Raw genomic sequence first — 26,597 nt, forward strand, 5'->3', positions numbered from 1 at the left:
TCTCACTCACACACACTCTGAAACGCTCGCTCAGTATAGGTGCGGTCCCGTCTCGATGTGGTGCTGGGAGTCGGCGATAATTATTATTACGCCGGTCCGGAGGAGGTTTATTTTTTATTTCAGACAGATATGCACCGGGTCGTTCAGGGGTCACGGTGTACGTTATACATGCGGTATACACACACACACACACATCGCCAAGTAGCCAGCAGGTATCTAATATTATAATATATTATACACTAGCGTTATACCGATACCTAGGTATAGAACAGGTATATACTGCTGCATTCGTTTATACGTATATTTAAATACTCATATATGTATACGACTATACATTATTTTGGTATATGATTCTCAGTCGTCGAGTCCAATTTTAAAACACTCATATTAGGCGTTCTTTTGTTTATACCGTACTGTTGTAAGAAGATCAGTGACAGGACATTCGAACCGAGATAAACGATTTTTTGTTTTAAACGAAAATCAAGTTAATTTTTCTATCGTTATTATAAAATAAAAACTACTAATGTTATGCGTAACATTTACACAATGCATTTCCTGCAACTTATAATATATAATGTATGATATTTAATTATGCTACGATGAAATGAGAGCAGAAATAAATCAGTTTTTAGAAGTTATGGAGAGGGATGGGGCAAATACCTACAAAGTTACAATCGTTAAAAAAAATTCAGCCCGCTGACCAGTGACCACGACCGACGACGACGGCGACAGGCGGTCGTGCGTACACTAATAATAATACACGCCGGACCGTGAAAAACGTTAATTTTTTATATCCATTTAGATTGTTTCGTTTTTTTCTTTTTTACATTTCGCGCACAATACAATTGAACCGACAACCACTGCACTGAATGATAAAAAAAAAAAAAACAGTAGTCGAGGGAATGGTCGAACAAGGCAATCGAGCGTGGCTTTTGAACTCCGCCGCCGCAGAGTTGAACTCTATATCGAGGATGTTTAGTTGAAAGGGTGTAGACCAACTTGAATTCAAAAAATCTGTTTTTGATTTAAATGTTTTTTAAAAAATAGGAGTACAAACGATAAATGGACTCCCGCAAACATATATAGCAATATATCTATATAATAATATATTGATAGGACGATTTTCGATAACAATTTAAACAAAAACTCATCCTATACAAATGACTATCTACATTGTATATACAAATAGTTAAACTATAATTTTATTTTTTTTTTTAACTTAAAAATGCAAAATAGATTATGTTTAAGATTTTTGTTTTTCCAACAAGTAATATTATAATTTGTTGATGTCTCAATGATATAAAAACTGAAAATATATTTACAACAGTAAAGTTGAATTTTTTTTTTATAGCTTTATTTTCATTTTAAGCACCATGACGCGTCTATATATTATAATACAATGGTTTTATTCGGAAACAATTTACACTTATACTCTTTATTATTAAAAGAAAATATTATGCACAATTAAAACCGTTTACCGACCTACGTTTTTTTCGGGTTTACCGTTTCCGACTTGACAATTTGTGGCCACTGCGTTTATATATATTATATATGTACCCATTGAACATCATTAGCACAGTGGCCAGCCGTTATAGGTTTTACTGTCGTCGTTAGTATAATATTATTCTATCAGACAGAAATCGTATTTGGAAAAAAAAAATCACAATCAACCCGAGTGCATTTTATTGCTGATGCTTCCTCCGAATCAGTGACAATAATTTACAGTCCTATTGTTTCATTTTTATTTTTTGCTGCTAACGAACTCCTCCTCTAATATACCGTAATATCGTCGTCATTAAAACATTCACCGCCACTGTTTCACAGAAGTGACTAACCCACGTTATTATATTATTATTATTATCACCATTGTTGTGGTAAGTATATTTTTTATATACTTTCCCTGAAAAATTACGTAGTCTTATTATTATCCTTCTATCAAATATTCAAGTTATGAGCTTTAAATCTTGAATTATAATCGAGTTTGATATTATTAGTTATTACATATTATAATTTATATATATTATATATATTTTTTTACGAACACTTAACCCGGAAGATCCTGCTAAGAAAATAAAGCATCTTTTGAATTCATGAAAAATATCAATTACATACAAATCATGATATCGTACTTAGTGTCTTAATATATTGCCTATATTAACTGAACTTTGTATTATGAATATTATACTCAAGTAGATAGTTAAAAATTGTAAAACAATAATTGACATGGTTATAAATCGAAGTGAATTTGAAAAGTACATTTTGTATGTATTTTAGCACGTAATTATATAATGTGATATTTTTTAAAAGTTAACACTAAAACTGTTAAAAAATTATCTCAAAAGTATTCTCATTTTTATAGGCATAATTAAAAAAAAAAATGCATCTTCTATTATATATTTCGAATGAAAATATTTTTCTGATAATTTGTATGCATATATGATGCATTTAATTTTGAACAAGTAACTATAATTAATCATGTAAGTATACATACTTAAAACTAAAATGGTGGAATTATATAAAATTATCAGGGCTATCAGTACCTCTGCTGTGTTACATTATTGCATATTAGCTACTTAAAGTTAAAACTAATTAACTACTTATTCAAAATATGATTTTATATACCTATCAATATTCTTTTTTCCCCCTCTCTCTGTCTTTCTCTCTCTCTATAAAAAGAAATGTTGTTTGTTAATGACTTAAAATTATGAAATAATTATATTTCCGAAACCGTTGATGATTTTTGGAATAATAAGGATATCGAATGCTTAATGGTAAAATAAGCACCCAGTAATAGAATTGTAATTATCATCTATACGTAACTATAGGTATATTATGTTATACTATGTAAGTATATCTTTTAATGCAAATACGCGTATAGTCATTACTCATTAGTCATATTATTTTCAACGTGTTAACCGACCCAAATCGAAATCGTTTTTATCTTTCTAAATAAATAATCACAATATTGACAACGATGTTTACGACAAAACGTGACAATATACTAAAAGAAAGAATATAAGAAATAAAAAGAATAGAAAATGTAAAAAATAGTTTGCTTTCAAACTATATATGCCTACACAACAATGTGAGAAAAACATGTAGGTACGTATATGCTACGTAAAATATCTAAAAGGCGACCGGACCAGTTTTTTCTCAGAGATGGTTTATTTTTCGTTTCATGTGGTCGAATACGGATTTTGACGGTAAAAAAACGTTGTAAAAAAAAAAAAAAAAAGAAGTGATCGGACAACGGTAGGAACCAGCTGACGGCTGTGGATCTAATCGCCGCCGCTGCTATATAATATATTTAATACGCGCTTAATAGGTATATATGGTATAGACTAGTTTTGAGTTTCGTCAGTATAATATATATATATATATATATAATATATATTCACACACACTACATTTACGAACCGGTTGATCCGATCTGGTTTTGATCGGTCTTAAAGGCGGCGGCAGAGACGACAACGGCGACGACTACGACGACGACGATCGACCGTAGCTCGGGGCCCCGCGAGCGGAACGAAGAATGTGACCTCTACCTTTTGCCTCCGCCGCCGCTGCACGTCGAACTTTTGAGGAGAGAATACACGCACTCACACATACATGCGCACGCACACACGATATGTATAACGCACACCCGTCCGGCCACGGCAGTCCTTGATCTCGTGAGGTCAGTGTTAAAGGTCAGACGTGATGGTTTCACCGTGAGAGACGTGTGGCCGTCGCACGTACGTATTATAACCAACGAGGAAGCCGCGTTCGGTACAACAGTAGTGTAGTAGAACTATGGTAGTGGTAGTATATAGACATATAGTTGTGACTTGTGTGTGTGTGCACTGGCATACTAATATGTAGTCAGTAAAGAGTTGTGTATTATAATCTTATAATATTGTTGTCCGCTCGTATTATGTTGCGTATATTACATAGGTAGTATATACGAAACGAGCAGAACATAAATAATACCATAATAGTATTTTTTAATATAGTAAAAATATTATCGTCGTACGGCTCACGTCGTCGTCAGTGGCTACGAATTTAAATTTTTTCGTTTATTTATGATTACAACTCATTTATAGGTATACGACGACAAATCCGTATACAAGCTACCTATATAATTATTAAATATGCCTATTTTCTGTTTTCGTAAATAAACCACGTTTTTTGAAATTGTTCTTGCATTGTGATGGGAGTAAAATATGCCATTGTTACGGAGAACTCACAATTCGTATGTAGATTTAAGCCACGCTTTTACTCGGTTTACCACGCTGCAGGACCATTATTTTAAACAAATCATCCAAAGTTAAGTCCAAAAAAAAAAAACAAAACATGAAATTGTCGTTCTTATTGATATCGAAATCGTCAAATCTGACTTTTATGCACTTTGGTAGGTTCATCAAAAATGCGAATTATATGTGCTAACCGCACATAAGGCCGGGTTGATAAATTAAACACACTATCGTAAATACGCCACTAGTATGAGTGATAATAGGGTTTTACTTGGTACAATTGTTTTAAACAAAATAATCTTATTCCTCTTGATGAGATTTATACTTAAAAATTAAAATCTTTAGAATTTGAAAACGTTGTTTTTAAATATATTAATATACTTGAAACTTCCAAAAATCAGATTTAGAATTACTACATTATCGAAATGAAAAAATAAAATGACCATGCTCGGCGAATCACTCTGTAAACATGATGTGAGTTACGTTCAGAGGTACTGTGCGTATGATTCGTTTTTTTCTCGTTTTTCAATGAAATATTGTTTTCTCATTTTATGCGGAGCACGTTTAATTGTAACAAAATGAAAAAAAAGCTTTTTCGGTCCATTGACGACTGTATATCGATGGTAAATGCTACATAACAAAAATCGTATTGTGTGCAAATCATGGTTAATTTTTTATACGTGTACAATGCGCATATACGTCTATCGAATTGCAATTGACTGCGGTTAAAGTTCATTTTAGTATTTGCTTTTTTTGATTCGGCGGACATCAGTGTCACACTAGTCTCGGTATTATGTAACATGCCATTATATCGTTACGTGAAATATTTACACGTTATTTGTACCATGATATAATAATAATATGTAGAAGCATGTCACCAGTCGTATGACCCGTTTCCTGTTAACTGTCGAAAGTTACAAATACGTAAAAAAAACGATCGTCGAATACAAGAAATATAAAAAATTATTCTTGATTGCAAATCGTAAAGGTATTATAAAATGGAAGAATTACTAATTACGTATTTTACCTATGAACATTGAACGTACCTTATATTGTGTCAGCTAATTTTTCACTGCACAGTGCACAGTACTATTTCAGTACCTCAAACAATAATAATTGTACAATTGTATTCAAAATTAAATGCAATATTTTATTATGCTACCCTAAATCTTTATAAAATTGAAGATATACATAGTGCCATTAAAAAAAAAAAAAAAAAAAAAAAAATGTACAAAAGAAAAATTTCGGATGTGAAAGATTTTAAATTATATGATCGATACTTGTATAGGTATATGTTTTATTATTATAATATACTTATTATTATTCTGGGACAGAATTGGTATTTATAAAGGTATACCATGACGGAATTCGGATGCAGCTACTTATATGGAATATACAGCTATCGTGCGTTTAAAATGAACAAAATGTTCGGGGCGGCATTCAGTATACCGCTCTTAAGTCTAAATACATATTGTAATTCCAATTGAAGTATAAAATTATCATATTATACAATGCTGCGCTTGTGTCTATATACGTATACATAAGTACACCGTTGATAAAAATCTGATCGTTTCAATGAGATCGTGCTCTGCGTAATAATAATAATAATAAAATATATTTTATTAATATCGCGTCTTAGCGTCACTTCGTCCTTGCACTGGGTGTAAAAGACCAGTGGTGGCAGACGATGTGCCAATGATCGGAGGCGTTAGGTCGTACATAGTATATAGAAATATTATATATTATATTTGTACATAGATATATACAATATACGTATACCAACACTTGGAGGCGTTGAGATATCAAGAATCGGCATCCATTTCGACGAGAGAAGGCATACTTGTTATAACATAACTTGTATTTATGTATAATTATGTATGGGTCATCTTTATTTGTTCTATAATGTAACATACGACATTAACTTGTTTTGAAGTATTTCAATGCACAAACGGTCGAATGGTGAAAGCTATAATTGTAATTATTGTAAAACTTGATTTTAAGATCGATGACGTAAAAAATTTATATCACTATTACATCATACCCAAATCTTACAAGTTTCACTGACAATTCTTATAAGTACTTACAAAGGTGTTGAATTTTATCTTTTTTTTTTTTTTTGATTGGAAGTACCTATGTAATTAGTCGAATCTAGGTCGTCGGAATCAAATATAAATATTTTCGAGTGTACTCTCCTGTAGGCTGTAATAAAAATCAAAAAAAAAAAACTTATTAATGAAATGTCAAACCTATTTGATGTTAAACAAGTAGTTGTTCATATAAAACAAATGTCGATATCGAATTCTAATAACTGCAATCTTATAATCATTTACGATTATAATATAAGTATAGAAATACAATAATCATAAAAACCACCTACCGGTATCGTTGTATATTTGACTTACGTATATTTTGCTTGTGTTTTCCAGTGTTTCCGGGAGCAGTCGATCGACGGGACAGCGTTGCCACTGCTTAGCGAGGACCACCTGACCGGAACCATGAACATGAAACTGGGACCGGCGCTCAAGTTCCGGGCCGTGCTCGCTCAGAAATTGGGAAACTGCGCGGTGTGCATGCACTGCGCCCACTGTCACGGGGCCCAAACACACGGTGCTGGGCGGCACAGCCCCGTCCCCGGCAACAATAGTTCGTCGTCCGCTCAGTGTTGAACAGATGAGCAACACCGTTCGTGTCGACGGCGTGGCCAAGTCCGTCCACTTTACACGCACAGGGTGTTCAAAATGTTTGAAAATGGATACTATATAATATATTGAAGCCCTGCGTGAGCGGTAGTATTACCGTCAAGCGTTTAAATTATATAATATATACATTCGCCTACAGTGTCCCTGCGATTCGACGTTCGCTTTTCAAAACAAATATTATCATATTGTCCATTAAATCATAATATTATTATGTGTTATAACTTATAATATAAGACGATGTGTTTAGGAAAAAATCGTGTTCATGTCTGTCGAGTTGAAACAAAAAATGCATTATTAAAATCATGGTAAATTCCAAAAGTCATTGATTTAGCCGTTTTTCTGACTTGTTTTTCTCGCATTGGATTTATCAGTATTTTTACGCGTAGGTAGTATGTACTAATTTAATACATTTAATAATTTATCGCATACGATTTGACAGCTGATGGTAATTTTTATTATTATTACTATTACTATTTTTTTTTTAGCTTTTGTTAAAATTTTTACTATTGTTTTACTTAAATATTCTATTACGCGTCTAATGTCTTTATTATAATATTATTTGTACGTAGTTAGTTTAGTTTAAAATTGATATTGTATATTTTATGAAATATTACATAGTTCTCTGTTGATTATTATTATTTTCTTTTTAAGTTTCTTGAAATTAATATTATAGTGCGGATTGGTCGTATTTGGTTTAAAGTTATAACGTAAGTAGGTAATATTGATTAACAAGTGAACACAATATATAGAGCGTTTTTCTCAGGTGATATCTTGAAAAATTTAAAACAATTTAAGAACTTGCTAATTAACATTAACTTTTGTTAACCGTTGTGAAAATCAGTATTGAGTTTTAAAATAAATACCTTACATAAATTGTTCTACTTTAATGCTCAATATTATCCGATTATACCCGAGTATATAATAATATAATGTGTTCTCTAAAAATATTCAAATCGTTTACACAATGTACAGTTTACACAGTGCCTTAGTGCCTATTTGTTTTGTATTATATTTATACCTATATATGTATATTTTTTTTATGTACAACAGTTGAATTATATAATTCCAATTCAATATAAATTGGTTTATGTTTTTATTTTGAAAATTATAAATCGTATTAAATATTTTTTACCAATTTAAATTTATTTTGTGACTAATGAATTATACAGAAAAAAAATTAATATAGTGTATAAATATTTTTTGATACAATTAATATTTGTGGACTGTTGAAATTTGTTTAGTTATTTTTTTTTTATATATATATATATATATTATTAATTAAAACATTGTAATTGAGAAAAACAAAATTTTCTCGGATTATCAGGGCTGATCTAGTGCAATTTTCATATGTAAATTATTACGATGATTTCAATACAATGTAATCATAAATAGGTAGTAATTGCATACGTGTACGGCATTTTTTTGTTTGATTTTTTTTGTTCGATTATGTAAAAAAATAAAACAAAAAAAATATAAGCTGTTATAAAGCTATAATATAATATATGTTTGATGTGTTCTTTTTTATCGTGAAAACTTTCACGCAAATGTTCGCATTTAATCTTCCGAACGACCCGAACGCAGATGTGTTATATTTAAAATGGTTTATATTCATTATTTTGACGTGGTATGCCAAATAGTTTTGATTCTTATATGATGGTCCAACAGACGACTGCAAGTATAAAGATCGAAGAGAAAAAACATATGAATACACCTAAACACGTCATAGTAAACAGTTTACAAGCTGGAATACATTTATGAAAAGGCGTTAAAAATTAAAATAATAATATTTTTAAAAAAAAATCACGTATAATATATTGTTAGGTATCAGTATCGCCCAGCTCGTAGGTTATATATGTGTAGCGAACGCTATATCTTAAAAGCTTTTGTAGGGAATGGATGCCAAGCCTGAGTAAATTATTATAAGTAACTTAATTAACTGATTGGAAGCTATCTATATGGAAATAGGTAATAAATAATAATAGGTAGGTAATAATATTATAGAAGTTCATACAACCATACAGTCTGTGATTTGTATTTAGTACTTTACCGGAGCAAGGCGAAAGCATTATAAGATTAATAAAAATAAAGTAATTTGTACAGTCAATAAAAGTGTATAAATATAATTAATGATACCTATCATAAATAAATTTACAAATTATAAAATACAGCTTTCGATGTATTCTGGTTAATAATACAATATTATTAATGAAATTGTATTGGAATGTGATGGCTTAATTTTGGCTTTAATTTGTTATCTCTATGGAAAAAATATTAAAAATTACTGGTGACTGGTACGTATATTGGACATAGGTATATAATATATATCTCTTTTTACTATAGGTATGTCGCTATTTACTTATAAGTTAAAATGCACTTAAAAAGCATTGTGTTCCTACAGTTCCGAGAATAGTAGGTACAAATTGTCAATTACCAAGATGTTACTATCAGATAAGATCTAGTGTTAGATCTAAGTCTAAAATAGCTAGGATGCAACTATTTAAATTGAAGACCTATTCTAGATAAAAAAAAATATGAACAAAGATATAATGAATAAACGGGTGCCGATAATTTCTTAAAATTATTTACTTCTTGATCATTATTCAATATTTTTAATAATTTATTTTTTTTTAATTACTAAGTTATCAAAAATCTAGGATATGAGCTCGAGACCTATAAAACAACTTTTACCTTGAGGCCCCGATGCACCCTGCTATATCCGATATTGATTATACCTATCTATATATTAGTCATACTGCGTTTCATTATTATTTATCTTTGACCTTATAGAGGCATAGGCTTTTGATCACAGCTGTTACTGTGTATTAAATTTGATTTCCGTAATTAATAATAGTTTGGATATACCTGATTAATGATTATAATTTTATTATTCTTATAACGTATGTAAGTACAGAACCAGTATAGAAACTTTCGATGCCAGGATCCTTTATAATTAAATCTCAGTGAAGGGAAAACTCCTTAAAACGAAAAAAATAATTTCTTCTTCAACTTATACTTAGTGGAATATAATTCATGTATATATACCTCTTTTAAAGGATGCAACTGAATTTTCCAGAAGTGGAGTTAATGACAAGTTAACATCCTTTATGCAGCTAAAAATTAGGTACAATCATCAACACCGAAATTAAAAAGGAAGCAGCAAACATGGCATAATGTGGTCAGAGAAATATTACAAATTGTATAGTAAATGGTCAAATTTGCATGTATGATGTACAAACGTGACATTGCCGTCAGAAACTCCGACATTCGCAGAGGATTTTGTCGACGTGTTTATGATCATCGGTAATGGAGTGGTCAACGAGCAGGAAGTTGAGAAAGGATTAAGGGATATCGATAAATTGGATCCTTATGTGCAACTTGTGCTAGCCGTAGGTCTTTCTTTTCGACCGACAACTGTTCGAAAATAATATTACAGAACGGTCTGTAGGATGTTGTTCTTTAGCTCCTGCAGCAGAAGCAAATAAAATCAACACCCCCTGTCCTGAATCAATAAGGTACGTGCTGGAATGATTCTGCTTACCACCGCACTGCAGGTTAAGTAAACAGACTTTGTTGTCGTATCGAGTATCGATATATTCTTTCATATTGTGTGTCTGTCCAGTTTTGTTCCTTTGGTATTGTTAAATCTTTTATTTTTTTTTTCTGTACATATATCTTATTAATGTTAATATAACTATAGGTATAGCACCTAATTTTGCAAGTTTTTGTTATATTAAAGTCTTGAATTTTCATTAAATAAAATAGTTAAACATACAACAAATTTTATGATGTATAATAAGAATAACATACAGTTGTTACGATAGTTAGTAAAGTATATTAATATAACGAAAAAACAGGTCTCGTTACATAAAAAATTTTTTAACTTTTTTATTTTGATTATTGTATATAAATTTTAAGTACTTTTAAATGAAATTCTATCAATATAGTTTTGAAAATTCAATATAAACTTTTAATTATAGTTAATATATAGTTAGTTATAACTATACACAATGAAAACATAATTAAATAAATTGGTTCATAGAAAGCCGTAATATTCTATTTTTTTAATTTCATGATTAATGTTTATAATATATATATTGGATAGAAAGGTGAATCTTAAAGTAAAATTTTCAATCTGCCATTCCCTAAAAAAAAAACGATTTAAATTTATTTTTTGAATACAATAAATGCAATATGATGGTTGTGATGCAATTTTAGTATTTATTAGGATGTGTATTTTTTTTTTTTTTTTTAATGTAGAACAAAACTCATTTATTTTAATTTACGATAAAATAGAAATATCTTATGAGTTAGAAAGTTAATATCTACTTGTAAGACGTAGAATTCAAAGTAGCAAAACTTGTTCTATTTATAATGGAAAATTGTAGTGTCACTCTTGCTAAACACGAAAAATAATGAGTTCATGACGCGATAGCATCACTCCAAAAAAGGTGTGAGCTACTACCTGGATCGTACTAGTGTCGCTAAAAAAATACTAAAAATAACTAATATGATTTATGTTTTATGTAATATTTTAAATGTCTTTTAAAAAGTCATTTCAATACAAATTACGTTATTTAATTATAGTAATAACTAACTAAATTACCATTGCTACGTTACTTACGAAACTAATTGACACTGATAACATGCGTATAATATTATATTCGAATAGATCGTAATTCAAGGATTGTGTATACATTAAATACAATAATCTTCTTTTAAAATGTATTTAAATTAAATATTTATGTATGTGTGGAATGTGCATGTACTGCATGTACGACAAATAAGTAGTAAAAAAGTTGTACATAGTTGCGCTCGTCGTTTCTATTACTCTGAGCGACATAATAATGTTAAAATACACTAATACGTGAACAATATCGATGAGTTATGTACAAGCTCATGAATTATACACAATACAATGTAGTAGGTTCAATAAGTAGGTAGGTACATATAATATAATGTAATGTAATAATTGTATGTTTGCACATATTTATATTCTTTTTATTTTTCATTTTAAATATTAATAGAGACTATATTTTTAAAATATAATATTTATGATATTTATTTTGAATGAAAAAATAATTAATACATACTAGTTTACAAAGATTAGATAGTTTTTAAACTGACAGAATGTTTTTGTAGGTTAGGGATTTCTTTCAAAATGTTAGGTATAAATGTTATAATAACAGACAGTTTTAATATAATCACACAGGTGTAACAAAATATAATACTACTATAATCGTTTTCATTAAATATGCCACACATTTTGTACAAAAAAAAATTTGGGCGATGTAATCATTAATACTTTACTCACGATATTCGCTTTTTAGTGTAGTCCTTAAAACATTAACTTCAAAACACTTAAGTCACATGACGATAATTCAATCATGATCCGTCAGAACGCGTGATTGGTTTTGTAATCGTTAAAGCATTATTGGGCGTCCCTCTAAGATACATTTGATATAATATTCTGTACGTAGGATTTTTGTTTTCACGTTATTTATTGTTGAACAAATATTTTTTTTTGTCAGTAAGTTTGCGATGTCAATTTTCATAGAGAGTTAATAAGTCTTAAAATAGTCGAAGAAAATAAATAAATAACTAAAAAACAATCATGTAGAATAATAATTTGTTGAATGTATAATATATTATACTCATATACAAAACATCATTCAATCATTCGTATCGGACAGCTCCTCCCATATTCATTGTTTTTTTCGTATAATTTTTAAACTTCACATTATACAAATACCAGCCAACAATTCGGTTTCAATAAATTCACGTTAACGTAATTTATATATATTCGTATGTACGTACTTTATCGAATGATTCATTATACATTTACGGTGGTCGAAGTTTATAGGTTTTATTTGAAGTATATTTAAACCGATAGGGGTTCAAACAGTTTACTGTCTATAAAATAAATAGTTACAGCTCTTGTACAATATATAGTATGAGCGTGCAACCATGCACTGGTGATAAACTCTGTTATTGTAAAATATTTATTGCTGTGTAAAAATCATTAGGTTCCAATGATTTTAAGCGATTTCAGTGTTAGGTAATACAACACGTATATAATAAATTATATTATTGTGTATATATTATAATATACGTATATAGTAGGCATGTCATCACCACATCTGTAATAGTTTACTGTAGTGTAAGTAAACATGGAGGTCATTAGATGTACGGAATGATCCATTTAACTATGGGCCTTATTATCTAGGTCAAATGTTCTGTACATTTTTTTAAAAATAATAATGTGCATTTTTTGAATATTACATTTTTATGATTTAGACGAGCGGAATGAGGTAACCTGCAGGCACACTACAAAAGCTATAGGTTTACTACTTCACAAATTTACATTTAATACACTTAATTAGATATATTTTTAACTTAGTATATATATATATATACAATCCACTTCAAACTTATCGAATTATGTAAAAATATTTTGTTCAAAAAAAAAAAAAAAAATGATTAGAAAAATTAGGGTATTCAGTTAAATGGATAACTGAGTAAATAATAAATATCGCTATACAATTGTTGATAAAAAATATTTTTACGAATAAAAAAACTATTAGAATCCATGTTTCTAACTGGTTTGGTGTATTAACTAATAATACATATTATCGATTTTGAAAAGATAGCTTTATTCAGAACGTCCACACCCCGCAAGCCTGTGGCAATCTTGACCCAGATTTGTGTACTTGTGCACTGCATTTAAGTGTATCTGCGTGTAGATTATAAAATTTTTATATGTTTGTCTCCTTGTCATTAATCGGACCGATGATATATTGGCATACCACTATCAGATTTCCTACACGGTTCGGTGGAGACGACAACGACAACGACCACGACGTTAGTTTGGATCTGCAGAGTAAAATCATCATACTTATTTTTTTTTACCTAATCGGGTCGAAAACGTATGTAGATGCTCGTGCTAAGTCCATCTGATTTATATAATATATATTATGTGACATGCGCATATACATAATACCATTGATTATAAAAACTATTTATAATCAATGATAATACTTTATAAGGTTGTCGACGATGTCGTAGAAAATTCAAAAGTCGATGAAAACATGATAAAATAAGAATAACATTGATAATCAACATCAAAGATGATAAATATAGCAGATACGTTAGACACACTAGTAGAGTATATAATTTTATCAAAATAATATTGTAAATTAGTCATATATCACAGGGTTTAAATAAAAAAAGCATAGTCATTATTTTCAATTTGAATTTTTATTATTAATTTAAAATTAAGGTCTTTTTAAACATTTCAATCGACGAAATCATCATATATATGTTAAAAAAACAGTAGATGATAATTTTAGCGACAATATATGGATTTAAAGGTTTTTGTTATAGTATAAATGGTATTACACAAAATCATCATACCTATTATACTATCGTATATACTCGTATAAATTACATTGCAATTATACATAGTTACATAAGAATAATACATCTATATTATAATTAATGTTATGAATTCAAAATAAATAATCTATACAACAAATATATAATAGGCTTATATACTAAGAGTAAGTATAGACAAGAAAAGGGTTGATTAATAGTAATCAAAACCATTAGTGACATTGAAGTTAATATATTATTTAATCGTTTAAAAAAAAGACGTTAAGGAGCGCCCTCGAAAACGACGGTAACGATTTAATATATTTAATTGTCTTAAATGATATCGCTGTTTTTCACATATGTCATCGTATTGTTTGTATTTCACTAATATTATTTGTGTAATTGTGTATTTTTACTAACACCTCTCAAGGACGAAATTAGTCGAAGCGGTGCCCTAAATCGATTTTAAACCGTGCATAATACATATAAATGCGTACAATTCGTTTATTTCGTCGAATGAATCGTGATCTACAAATTATAATACACCAATAATTAATGTATTGTTGTGATGATTAACTAATTATATGTGACATAGATGAACTTTTAGTGAAATTGTTTGGGCTTTATTTTCTGTGGTAGTGCTGTGGAGGAGAGAGGGGGGAGAGGGAGTGATATATTATCATGGAAATTTCAACTAAATAATTCACGTAAAGCACTAATTTTCAATAGTCTATCGTATTTCAGTTGAAATTGGATACGTCGACATTACGAAAATAAAATTGTTCTTATTAAAAATAACCAGGGCAGCAGTGCAATTCGGAAGTTATCTTTTTTTTTTATATATATAAAACGATCACTTTGGCGCCTAAATGGTGTTCACGCGTGAATACGAGTAATACGACTAAAATTAGACTGCGATTCTCAAACATTATTATTGTTATACGCTGCAGTTTAAGCCGTATAAGGTTACAAATTAAAATACTGTAAGAAAAAAAATTAAAAAATATTATCACTCACGAACTTGTCAATCGGTTCGCACGTAATGATAACGATAATATAATAATAATTTATTTACCTTTGTGAGTGATATAAATTCAAAATGTAGGTAAGTACACAATAATTGTGTTATATCCGCGATCGTGCAATATCAATATCACGTGTCGCCAAACGCAAAAGTATAATACTATACGAGTATATTATTTATAAGTGTAATAACCGACTGCCGAGATACTATTACAACAATGTATATAATTGTAACCGCGTGTTGCAGCGGTATATATACCGCCTATAAAACTACATCATATACCGCGATATAGGTATACTACATAATATTATATTATAATATAATACACCTGTAGTACGTATATGATACGTATGCGCACCGTATATAGAAAGGGTATTATAATAATATAATATATAATTAATAAAATATAAATAATTGGATTTGTCCGAACTATGTGTAATACGTACAAGTGATAGTAATAACAATATTGTGTGTACCTACGCGCACGGTAATGTATACATATATGCATTCATGTATGCGTAAGAATATTATATTATGTATAACGTTTTCTTATTATAATTCCCGTTATTTTCGTTTTGATTGTCTCGTGACGAGATTTCCGAATTGATAAGACCGCCGCTGTGGTCTTGTTAACAGCTAGCAGCAGTAACAGGAGTAAGTATAATATATTATTATTATTGTTATTATTATAACTCTCTGCAACAGAAGGTTTTCAACTCGCACAGCTCTCCTTTAAAAATTACCGCCCGCGCATGACGTAACGTAAATGTATATTTTCAATGATAAATATGTATTATAATATATATTATTGGACGACCAATGAAAAAAAAAGAAGATTAGAAAAATCCATATTGATGTCAATTTTGCAAGATACGATTGGTTTCCAAAATAAGTGCACATGTATGTATTTTTCGGTTTTTTGAATTAAACGATCAAACAATATACTTTTATAAATATGCGATAATATTATATCATATATTATGATATTAGTAATCAACATTTTCTGGTAAAAATATATGGAATGTAAATTCGTTTTTAGTATGAACGATATAAACCAAAAACATGAGTGAACAATCGTAAATCAAATTTAAAATATAAATATTAATTAATTATTAAAAAACTAAATTTTTAGAATAAAACAAATATATTTTATTGTTTGATGTCTATTACATTGTTAGCTATACTCTGCTATATTATTTTATATTACAATTGACGAAGAAATTTAATTGCAAATATAATATCAAGAGGATGCCATTCATTTGAGTTTTAAGCGTTTTTTATTTTTTCGACATTAATACTTACTGATTTGTAAATAATAAATAAAAGAAAAACATCTTAACGAATGAATGACTTTTGATTAAGATTGTCATTAATAGTTTCTGAAAAAAAAAAAGAAAAAAAAAGCTCCACCAGATCAATATATTCTTTATGATCGTGTATAATGTTTGCGTACATTTTCCCGTGCAATACGCCATTTTCATTTATAAACGATAGATTATTTGGCTTAATATTAAAATAAAATGACAATGAAAAATATTTTTTTTTATTGTTTGATTCTCCCGGGTAAACTTAGCAGAATTCGTTTTTTATATTTTTTAATTTTATTGATAATATATTTAAAAAATTAATTTCTTAGAATAGTCAAGTACCTTTCTTAATGAATTACCCTAACGTACTTGACACATATTTTCATAAGATAAAATATTATACGACACATTTTATAAAAAACTTAGTTGACCGATTTTAAATGATATATAAAAAAATATTATAATACACTTCATTACTGTGAGAGCGGGAAACTATGACCAATGGACACCCCCGTACTAACACCACTGGTACCACAAATATACTCCTTCATTCACTTATAATTTAAATTATTATAAATACAAACCACAATTAAAGACGATTCGTTTATTAAAACATTATATGCATGTGTATAAATAATGAGCAGCCAGTCTACCATTCATTATATTTTGCAGTTCGCATAATAATTTAATGCGTATTTATATTGTTCCCCAGCCGTATAATTAACTGTTCGGGTTAAAAACATGTCATCATTATTATTAATATGCTATAAATTATAAATTATAATAAATATATATATGACGTGTGTAAAATTATTGTTGTGGATAGGTGTAGTCGACTTTAGAGTCTTTTATGTTTTAAATCGGATTCGTTAAGTATTGTAATAATAGATACATATGTGTTACCTAGCTTATATATACCATAATATCATTACAACATGTTTAGTCACCTTATGTCTATATGTTGTTGTTTTGTGTTTGAACATTAATTTTCCACTCTGGTTTTAACTGGTGTTTAACCTAAGCATATATATATACAGCACGAAGTTTTCACGTGCATAATTATATGTCTGATACAAGCGATATCGAACTCATTAAAATATATTAAATATCAATTAAAAATAAAAAAAACAATTTTAATTTAATTTCATATGCGTATATTATTATACATACATTTATTACTATGCGGTAAACCTAAGTTTAACGACTTATTTAAATTTTAAACTACCAACTATTGGATATCATAGTCTTTTTTTTAATACCATATAATAAATTATACGATTCGATAAGTAGTCAGACAACTGACAAGTGTAGTATAGAAAAGAATAAATTGCGAGAAAAGTTCTCTATGTTCAAATTATTAAAATGTTTACCATAAAAACGTTGTATGCAAAGTTAAATTTACATAATAGGTTAGAATGTATCAACTGAAATATCTGTAGCTATTAAATTAAAAAAAAAAAAAAAATACGGAAAGTTCATCTTATGGATATACGACCATTTTAAAATCACCTTTAAAGAGGACGCAACAGATATTATGTCATTTGGCGTATTATTATAAATTATAATAATATAGAGTTTGTATTATATAACTCAACCACGTATATTCTTTTTTTTAAGAAATCGTCGAATTAAAATTATAGGTATACATTATAATATTATATATTCTGAATTAAAATATTCCACACATCATTATTTATGACCGACATATTATTATTATCATTATTGCTGTTCATTATGTCTACCCAGCTCCTTCACTCAAAATAAATCTAAACAAATAAACACACTGTCACATTATAATCTCAAGTATACACGTACACACTATATTTTACGCTTATTATTATATTGTACGCTTGTGATAAAAAGTACTTTCATTTAAAATACACGCCGACGTGATATTTTAAATAGAAAAAACTCGTTCACCTACGTTATAAAATTAGTTTACCTAAACGCAGCATAACGTATAGGTAACCTACCTATAATACCATAAACGTTTTTGTAGTTTAGTTAAAAAAAAAAAAAAAAATTACACCCATTTATAAAAGTAACAATAAACAGCCGCAAGACATTTGGAGTTGTATATAGGATACGACAGGTGGCTACATTACCTATGTATAATATATTTTGTAACAGATAGATGAGAATATATATATATATGAATAATCGTATTATAAATTTATAAACCATTGAAAGATGAGAATTTCGAAGAAAATTGTACTTTCAAATTGCGACTTTAAACAAAATATGACATATCAACATATTGATGTACAGTACTCGTACCTATATACTTAAAAGTTTAAATAATTCGAAAGGAAATTTGAGTCATCGATAATTTATACATGCCAGTACAACAATAAGCATTTAAATAATATGTATGCGACGTGCACTCTTCAAATGTATTTTGTTTTATCAAAATAATTTTCAAAACATTTGAACGTACCATTTAAAGTAATATCTAAACATTTTTAATTAAACACGACCATATTATAAGTGTATGCTATGTATTATAAATTCCTGTCGTCTATAAATCTTAAGAACATAAATACCTTTATAGTGTATATTATAAGCACTATTTTAATAGCTTAGAAACGTGTACGTGGTACACACATAAATTGCAGTAAAATTAAAGTTTTGCAAATGTAATTAATATTTTTATTTCCATTTAAGTCAAACTTTATTATATGGTTTAATGTTATGGTCTTATATAATATACAGATCTGACTTATACACTTATAGGTACCTGATATATTCACTCGAAAAATAGTTCGATAGTATCGTTTTAAAAAGTGTTGTAGAGTATTAAATTATAATTTATATTGCTGTACACTGAGCAGTTTTTTGAATTATTGATCGGTTGGACATTGATTTTATTATTAACAACTAGATTTTTTATTCTATACAGTTGGTTGTTACATTTAAATTTGAATATTTTTTTTTGATTTTTATCGTTCACTATTTATTGTTTTCTAAATTATATTCACACATGTCTACCTATTTATAGAATCGTATAATTTATTACACGATAGGTATAAAAAAAGCAATGAAATCCAATAGTTAAAAATTTTAAATTGATAAAACATCTGTTGTTCTCTTAAACAAATGATGATTAAGTTGTTGTATACTTATATTATAGTCTATAAAGTTTGCTTTTCCATATATTTTTTTAAAACATTTAAAACTTTTCAATAGTGAAAAATATTTCAATTGATAAATCCTATCCTGTTTTATTCTTTGGATTTAACTTAACATAAAACGTTTTATGTGTACAAAACTTAACGATATACTTTTTAATATGAATTTATTAATTTTTCTTTAAACGCACTATTTTAATTATGGTTTATTATTTCAAACTGAATGATAATTTTATTTCAAAATGATTATTTTAAGAAAAAGAAAAAGAAAATAGAATTTAAAAATAATATGATAAAAACTTAATTATTTCATAAAATTTTAAAAACTAGAACTGTTGGAATAGAAAACTTTTAAATGTATTATTCATATATTAAATAGCTAAAAATATTTATTTTATTTCTAAAAAACTAAGAAAAACACATAAGACACCAATTATTTTATATACAAATAGAAATATTTATCTCATCGTGTGTTTTTATTATTATTTCACAAAAAAATGATTTTGAAATTTGAATAATAAAAATAACAGATTTTAAAACCATAACATAGTAAAAATGTTATGATACAGCAAATATTACCTTTTATATTGGGTATACATTTGGTGTCTTTTGGTGTCTTAACTATACGACTATAGCCGGAATGGTTTTATCTTCTATACCGCGTGAAAAGGTTTTACGGTCACAATATTTTTTATTGTTTGATATATTATATATATATATGTGTGTATGTAAATATTATACTTTTTGTGCAACGTCCTCTAAAATATTAAGTACTCACACACTTATGCCTTTCACATATTATTTTATTTTTCAACATATTTTGTTTCGTGATATAATAAATAATAACAATAAAGACATATTTACTATAGACTTACAGATTATAGTGATCAAATTAGTAGATATTAAATACCATAAAATATAATATAGTGTGTATAATAGTGCCTATGTCATAGACAATTAGTTTCTAGCTATTAGGCGTCGTCCAAATTTTAAAACTATACTGATCATTTATAGAGGTAAAAGTTGAAAACAATAATTTTTATAATCGTTTGAATTAAATATAGTATAATAATAGTGTTTGATCGCATTTACTATACATCCACCGACGAAATCGCGTTCCACGGCACATTAAGTCACCCCAGGACTACTATACGTTTAAAGACTTGACGTTCGATTTCCCTGTGTATTTGTGTGTGTGTGTGTGTGTGTGTGTTTATTTATACCTATAATAATAGCCGATGGTCAAATTGTCCATTACGTATCATATTATAATCATAGATTATCGCGCGCTAACCGAGTACACCATATCATTATTATAATCAATATGGCTTTCGGAGTATCTGGGGGTCTATAAAATACACACATACACATATTTATCGATCAGACTGGACTTATCGGGAACAATAACAATAATAATCATAGTTATCAAGAGACTATTTAACAAGTGTCCGACTTTCCTATTATAATAATATTAATATTATAGCGACGTCTCGCTCGCATATATTTCATACATATAATCTTCCTGTCAAACTATCGGCAGTGGCAGTTCATATATCTATGACTTGCTAGTATTTGATACATACCTATAGATATAATAATGTTTCACAATAATAACATAATGGGATTTTTTAATTTTTTTATATGGTTTCGGCTTACTCGTTTTTTACAAGCTTTTGTAGAACATTATTTTTATACCCTATTAGGATAAAATAAATAGGTAATAAAATTGTAAATGAAAGCAAACAGTATAATAATTATATAGCAGTGTGTTATTGATAGGTAGATAGTTACCATTAAGTATTGGATACGTGTGACGCAATTATAAACGATCTGTTGGCCATCTGTCTAAGGAAATAGGAAGCGTTTCCGGATGGATTCGCAAATAAGAAACCACAGTGCACCGCTTTCTTTATAATATTTACATTTCAATTAGTATAATATACGAGACGCATATAATTTTATGCATACATTATTTATACTTGCATATACTAAATGTCTAGACAGCCATTAGTGCAATAGTAGTCGAAGTATATCTACCACTATTTATTCTTCTTTCTTTTTTTTTTTTTTGAATAGGTAGGTACATCTTTGCATAGCGATTCGACGACATTCTTTCTGATATGAAGTGTCAGTGTCTTATTGCAACATTGACATTATAATCGTATAAAATATGTTTCAGTCGAAAACCTACCTACTTATAAATCGATCCGAATATACTTTTCTCGTATAGCACCACAAAAACCCGTCGTAGTAACGATAATGTTATTTATTATTTATGGTGCAGGTAGGATACGTGTCAAGTGTTTATAACGTAAAAATTTTAACACACTACAATAACGCTCCTACTTATTTATATTTGTATATTTTATTTATTATTTATTTCTAAATAATTCAAACGGCGATTATACAATATACTCGTACAATAAAACTATTATAATATACATTAAATCTCGAAAAAAAAAAACGACAAATATATTTTATTTTTTTAAAGATTTATTTCTTATTCAAGTGTGATTTCTATTTCTATTTGTGATAAATATTACGAGTTATTTTCGTGGCTAAAATTATACTCACCGGCAATAATTATTTGCTGACGATTAAAATATTAATACGCCTTATCTCGATACACGGCGAATAATAGTTTACGGTAAACGTTCCTGCATTTACACACATACATCCATTCTCGGATAAATTGTGTGCGATTGTTAGACGTATATATTATTATAAGTATGTGTGTCTCCGCCTCTGCAGTGAAAAAAAAAATAGAAGTGGAAAGTGACGTTTTTCTGAATATGTTATCACACCACGTCGTCGATATATACAGTACGACAATACTATATATGTATTATATTATTATAATATCAAGTATAAGTACTTATATACGTGTATGTATAGATTGTGTGTGTGTGTGTGTGACACAGGACGTGAAAAAACACGTTCGGAATAATAATTATTATCGTCCAGCTATAACATTATTATCTTAATATTTATATATGTGTGTGGGTATATTCCTCTTATTCTGTCGTCTTTGGTCGCGACGACGACCGCTGTAACACGCGCGAGCGCACTACACCGCACACGTAAAACCGCATTGGCGTTTACTATAGGTCTGCACCACGCGATATAGTAAATCAAAAATCGTAAGCCGTTTGGTCTACGTCCGTCGGCAATAATAATGTTTACGAGTTGAAGAATAAATGTATATAATAAAAGTGTAAACGAGTGAAAACCGGTAAGTTATGTATATTATAATACTATTTAATACGTGGAAATATTATAATATAACATATTATTATGTAGTGATGTGTTAAATATGATACATTTCAGCCGGATGACTTGAGATTGAAATGGAAAATTTTAGTTTATACTAAACTACAAATTTTGTGTCAATTTTCAAGATTAATTCCCTATTACGATGTATATACGCAATTAATACATTATATGTATCATGTTAATTTTATAAAATTTCTATTTTATCAAGAAACTTAGTTGAATAAACTTTTATTCTAAACTCATATTAACCTCTTGTGTAAAGAAAAATAAAAACAATTTAATAATCAAGACAATATTTAAGTTTGACTTAAATTTTCAATAAAATTGTCCAAGTTCTTTAATAATTGAAAAACTATTCCAATGATAAACTGTTGATTTTATATTTTTATGGATAAGTTTTAAATTTTATTTAATAATTTTGAATAATTTATCACGGTGCAGAGGGAATCAGACCACACTGAAGTAAATATTATAAGTCGACTACCATTTGTTTAGCCCTAATGCTTATATTATCGTACAATACAATGCAGTATTTATATTAATTACCTAATGTATTAAACATTCTTAATTGTAATATTATGTATATTTTTAATGTATACAGAAATATCGAAGTTTTTTATAATTCCAAATTTATGTATAAAAGTGTAATATGAAGAATGTCCCAAATGGTCTCCAAAATAATTATGATTGAATGTATATTTATTATATGTACTTTATATTTAAAAAATTGTTATAAATGAGTTTATACACATTTTATATGAGTTATATTTTCACATAAAGGCTTGTCGCCATCTCTTTTTGTAGGTATTGGGTGAATTCTGTTTTCAAATTTTTATCCGTTTAAATTTTTTTTTCTCTCAAATGTGTCTTTAAACTTAAGAACAGATGGTAATCGGGTGGGGAAAGGGTGGATGTAAAATCATGTCCCAACCAAATTTATCTAAGAGAGCTTTTGTGTCACGGGGAACGCGAGGTAGTGGTTGTCATGCAAGAAACAAACCCTCTTCGTATAATACTAGACTTCTCCCTCGTAGTTTCTTGTCAACTTATTTTTTCCCCAGGATATTTTTGTTTTTGATTTTGTTTTGTTTTTTTTTTTAAGTTCAATAATGAATTTTTTTGTAGAGAAATCGTTGTTAATTTATCCTTGATTGAAGATGAACGTAGTATAAGAAATTAAATTTTAATATTATTTTTTTGGACCTTAAAATTTATCAAGATTACTAGGCATTAATCTAAATTACAAAGAAATGATTCAAGCATGATGAATAATATGGTCGTTTAATATGCTAAGGATAGAATTTTTTGAAAAACTATTTAGTGATCGATGATTGAGTAGAGAATTTGGCAATAATTATTATTGAAATAGTCATGGAATCTTATTTAATGATCATCTACTTCGTTTCATTAAATTAAGATATATTTTAATATTATCGAAATGCATTAAAACAAAATATTATAAAATTATTATTTTATAATGATAATACATATTATATGTTAGATACCAGGAAAAAAGAAAGCACTATAGTAGTGTACCTAAATTGCCTACTCATTACGCCGTTTAATCATGCAATTATGTCGTAATGCAATAAAATAATATAATATTATAGGTACATCGTACATTTCACGATTATATTTTAAAAAATAACGGTAAAATGATGGAAAAATTAAAAATACAAGTACACATAAAAAAATCACTAGAACACTTTGGAAAATTATAATGTTGTATCTAAGTTTATAAATCAAATTACTCAGTAAATGAATGCGTGTCTTGTATGAAAATATTTAAAAAAATATTATTTTATATAATTACTATAGTTAAAGCATCAGTAGCAGTAAACCAATAACATCATATTATCACGTAAAAATAATAAAATTATAAACAAACGTATCATATAAATGTGTACATCCGACTTTCAGCACTGTTTCCAGTAAATGATTACTTCATTTTTTATAATAATATACGAGTCGATACTGCATCGACGACGTCATGTTATAACGGAAATGATATGATATGGTACACTGTTAATAACGGATAGCTGCAACGAGTCGTGATTAAATCTAGTTTTATAACCGCTGTCACGGACGTCAAAATACATAAATATGTATTATAATGACATTATTTTAATTGACATTTCACACTTGCTTCTGACAGCGACATCGTATCGATGTATGGCGTCAACAGCTGCTGCCATGATAATGACGTTATGTAATATTAACGGGCATACGGTGTCTCTCCGCATTTGACGTCGTCGTGCATACCCGTCCTACCTGTTCGAGTGTCTGACTGTGGGCAACACTAAGCAGAACATACTATTATTGTATTCTAGCACATATCATTAGTTATCCCACACGCCTCGTTTTTCCTTTATAAAATAAAATATGAAAACGTAGTCTTGCACGCTATGTCAGTTTTGGGTCGCAAATTATTCATATATTTAAATGATTTTAGCTGTGGTCATCTTTAGCACCACAAAAATCAATTTTTGTAAAAATGTTAGATTTCTACCCTAAACAATTTTATTTTGAATTTTATTAAACAAAAATTAAAATTGCTATATAGGTATTATATAGGCTTATATAAGTACCTGCCGTATATTTTATTTACGAAAATATTCAAAAAAAATTAAATTTGAACGGGCCATTAGAAAACCGAGGGGGGGGTGGGGCGCATCCAGTATAATATAATATTTATCTAAGAATTATCGTACTATAATATTATCACAAACAGAACATAAACTATTATGTTAGGACGAGCCGGTACGGGTTTTAACTAGAAGTTTACACGTGGCGCGACATCTGCTGTTCGAATATCGTATATAATTTCTATAGCAATTTAACGAGTAAACATTTGGAATTTTCATTCATTTTTTGTATTATACGATGATAAATGACAATAAAATAATAACGTGTTTTTGACATACTTCACTTTTGGAAGTTTTTGAAAACTCGTGTAATATACCTATAATATATACCTACAATACCTACATACATCGGACAGATAGGTAAACATACAAAAAGTCTTTTTATAACACATTACTGTTATTGCTTGTACACAATACGGTTAAGTTACTACAGAATATGCATGTATTTTTATTATTATTATACATTCACGCATATTATAGTTTATTTATAATATTTTTTTAAAACTAAGTGAATTATAAATTACTAAAATATAAAAATAACCTGTAGTATAGACATTAAAAAATAGTTCACAATATGTTCTATAGGTTTAATTCAGTTTTTTAAATTTATTTTTAAATTAAAAATATATTTATGTTTTTATACTAGATACGTTTATTATCTCTATTGGATCAATAAAAAGTTGCCATTGTTATTCATAGTTAAAATTTCTTATTTTTTTCCACCTTTTCTTATTTTCTTATACTTATAATATATGTTTTAATAAAGTAGTATCGTTAGTTATTAATATTAAATTTAAAATTAAGTTAACACAACTGTGTAACAATCGCATCAATCATTAAAACTAGCCCGCTAGAATAGAAAGAAGTGTATATTATTAAGATTATATTTTCAACAAAATGTTTAATTATTACTTAAAAAAG

At 28.3% G+C, this 26,597-nt stretch overlaps 2 protein-coding genes across 2 annotated transcripts in view; one reads left to right on the plus strand and one right to left on the minus strand.

Annotated features, from left to right (window-relative positions):
• The window catches only part of LOC114132615 (polyhomeotic-proximal chromatin protein-like), a 45,239-nt gene extending 36,805 nt beyond the window's left edge, over positions 1 to 8,434 (plus strand). The window contains exon 4 of the mRNA XM_027998158.2: positions 6,659 to 8,434. Coding sequence (XP_027853959.1) covers positions 6,659 to 6,898 — 240 coding nt within the window. The 3' untranslated portion in view covers positions 6,899 to 8,434. The remainder of the gene's footprint in view (positions 1 to 6,658) is intronic.
• A 5,348-nt stretch (positions 8,435 to 13,782) lies between these two features.
• The window catches only part of LOC114131920 (rap guanine nucleotide exchange factor 4), a 208,322-nt gene continuing 195,507 nt past the window's right edge, over positions 13,783 to 26,597 (minus strand). Inside the window, exon 21 of the mRNA XM_050198449.1 lies at positions 13,783 to 13,801. The gene's annotated coding sequence lies outside the window, so the exon portion shown is untranslated. The remainder of the gene's footprint in view (positions 13,802 to 26,597) is intronic.

This window comes from Aphis gossypii, chromosome 1, assembly GCF_020184175.1.
Source record: "Aphis gossypii isolate Hap1 chromosome 1, ASM2018417v2, whole genome shotgun sequence".
NCBI classification, from domain to species: domain Eukaryota; kingdom Metazoa; phylum Arthropoda; class Insecta; order Hemiptera; family Aphididae; genus Aphis; species Aphis gossypii.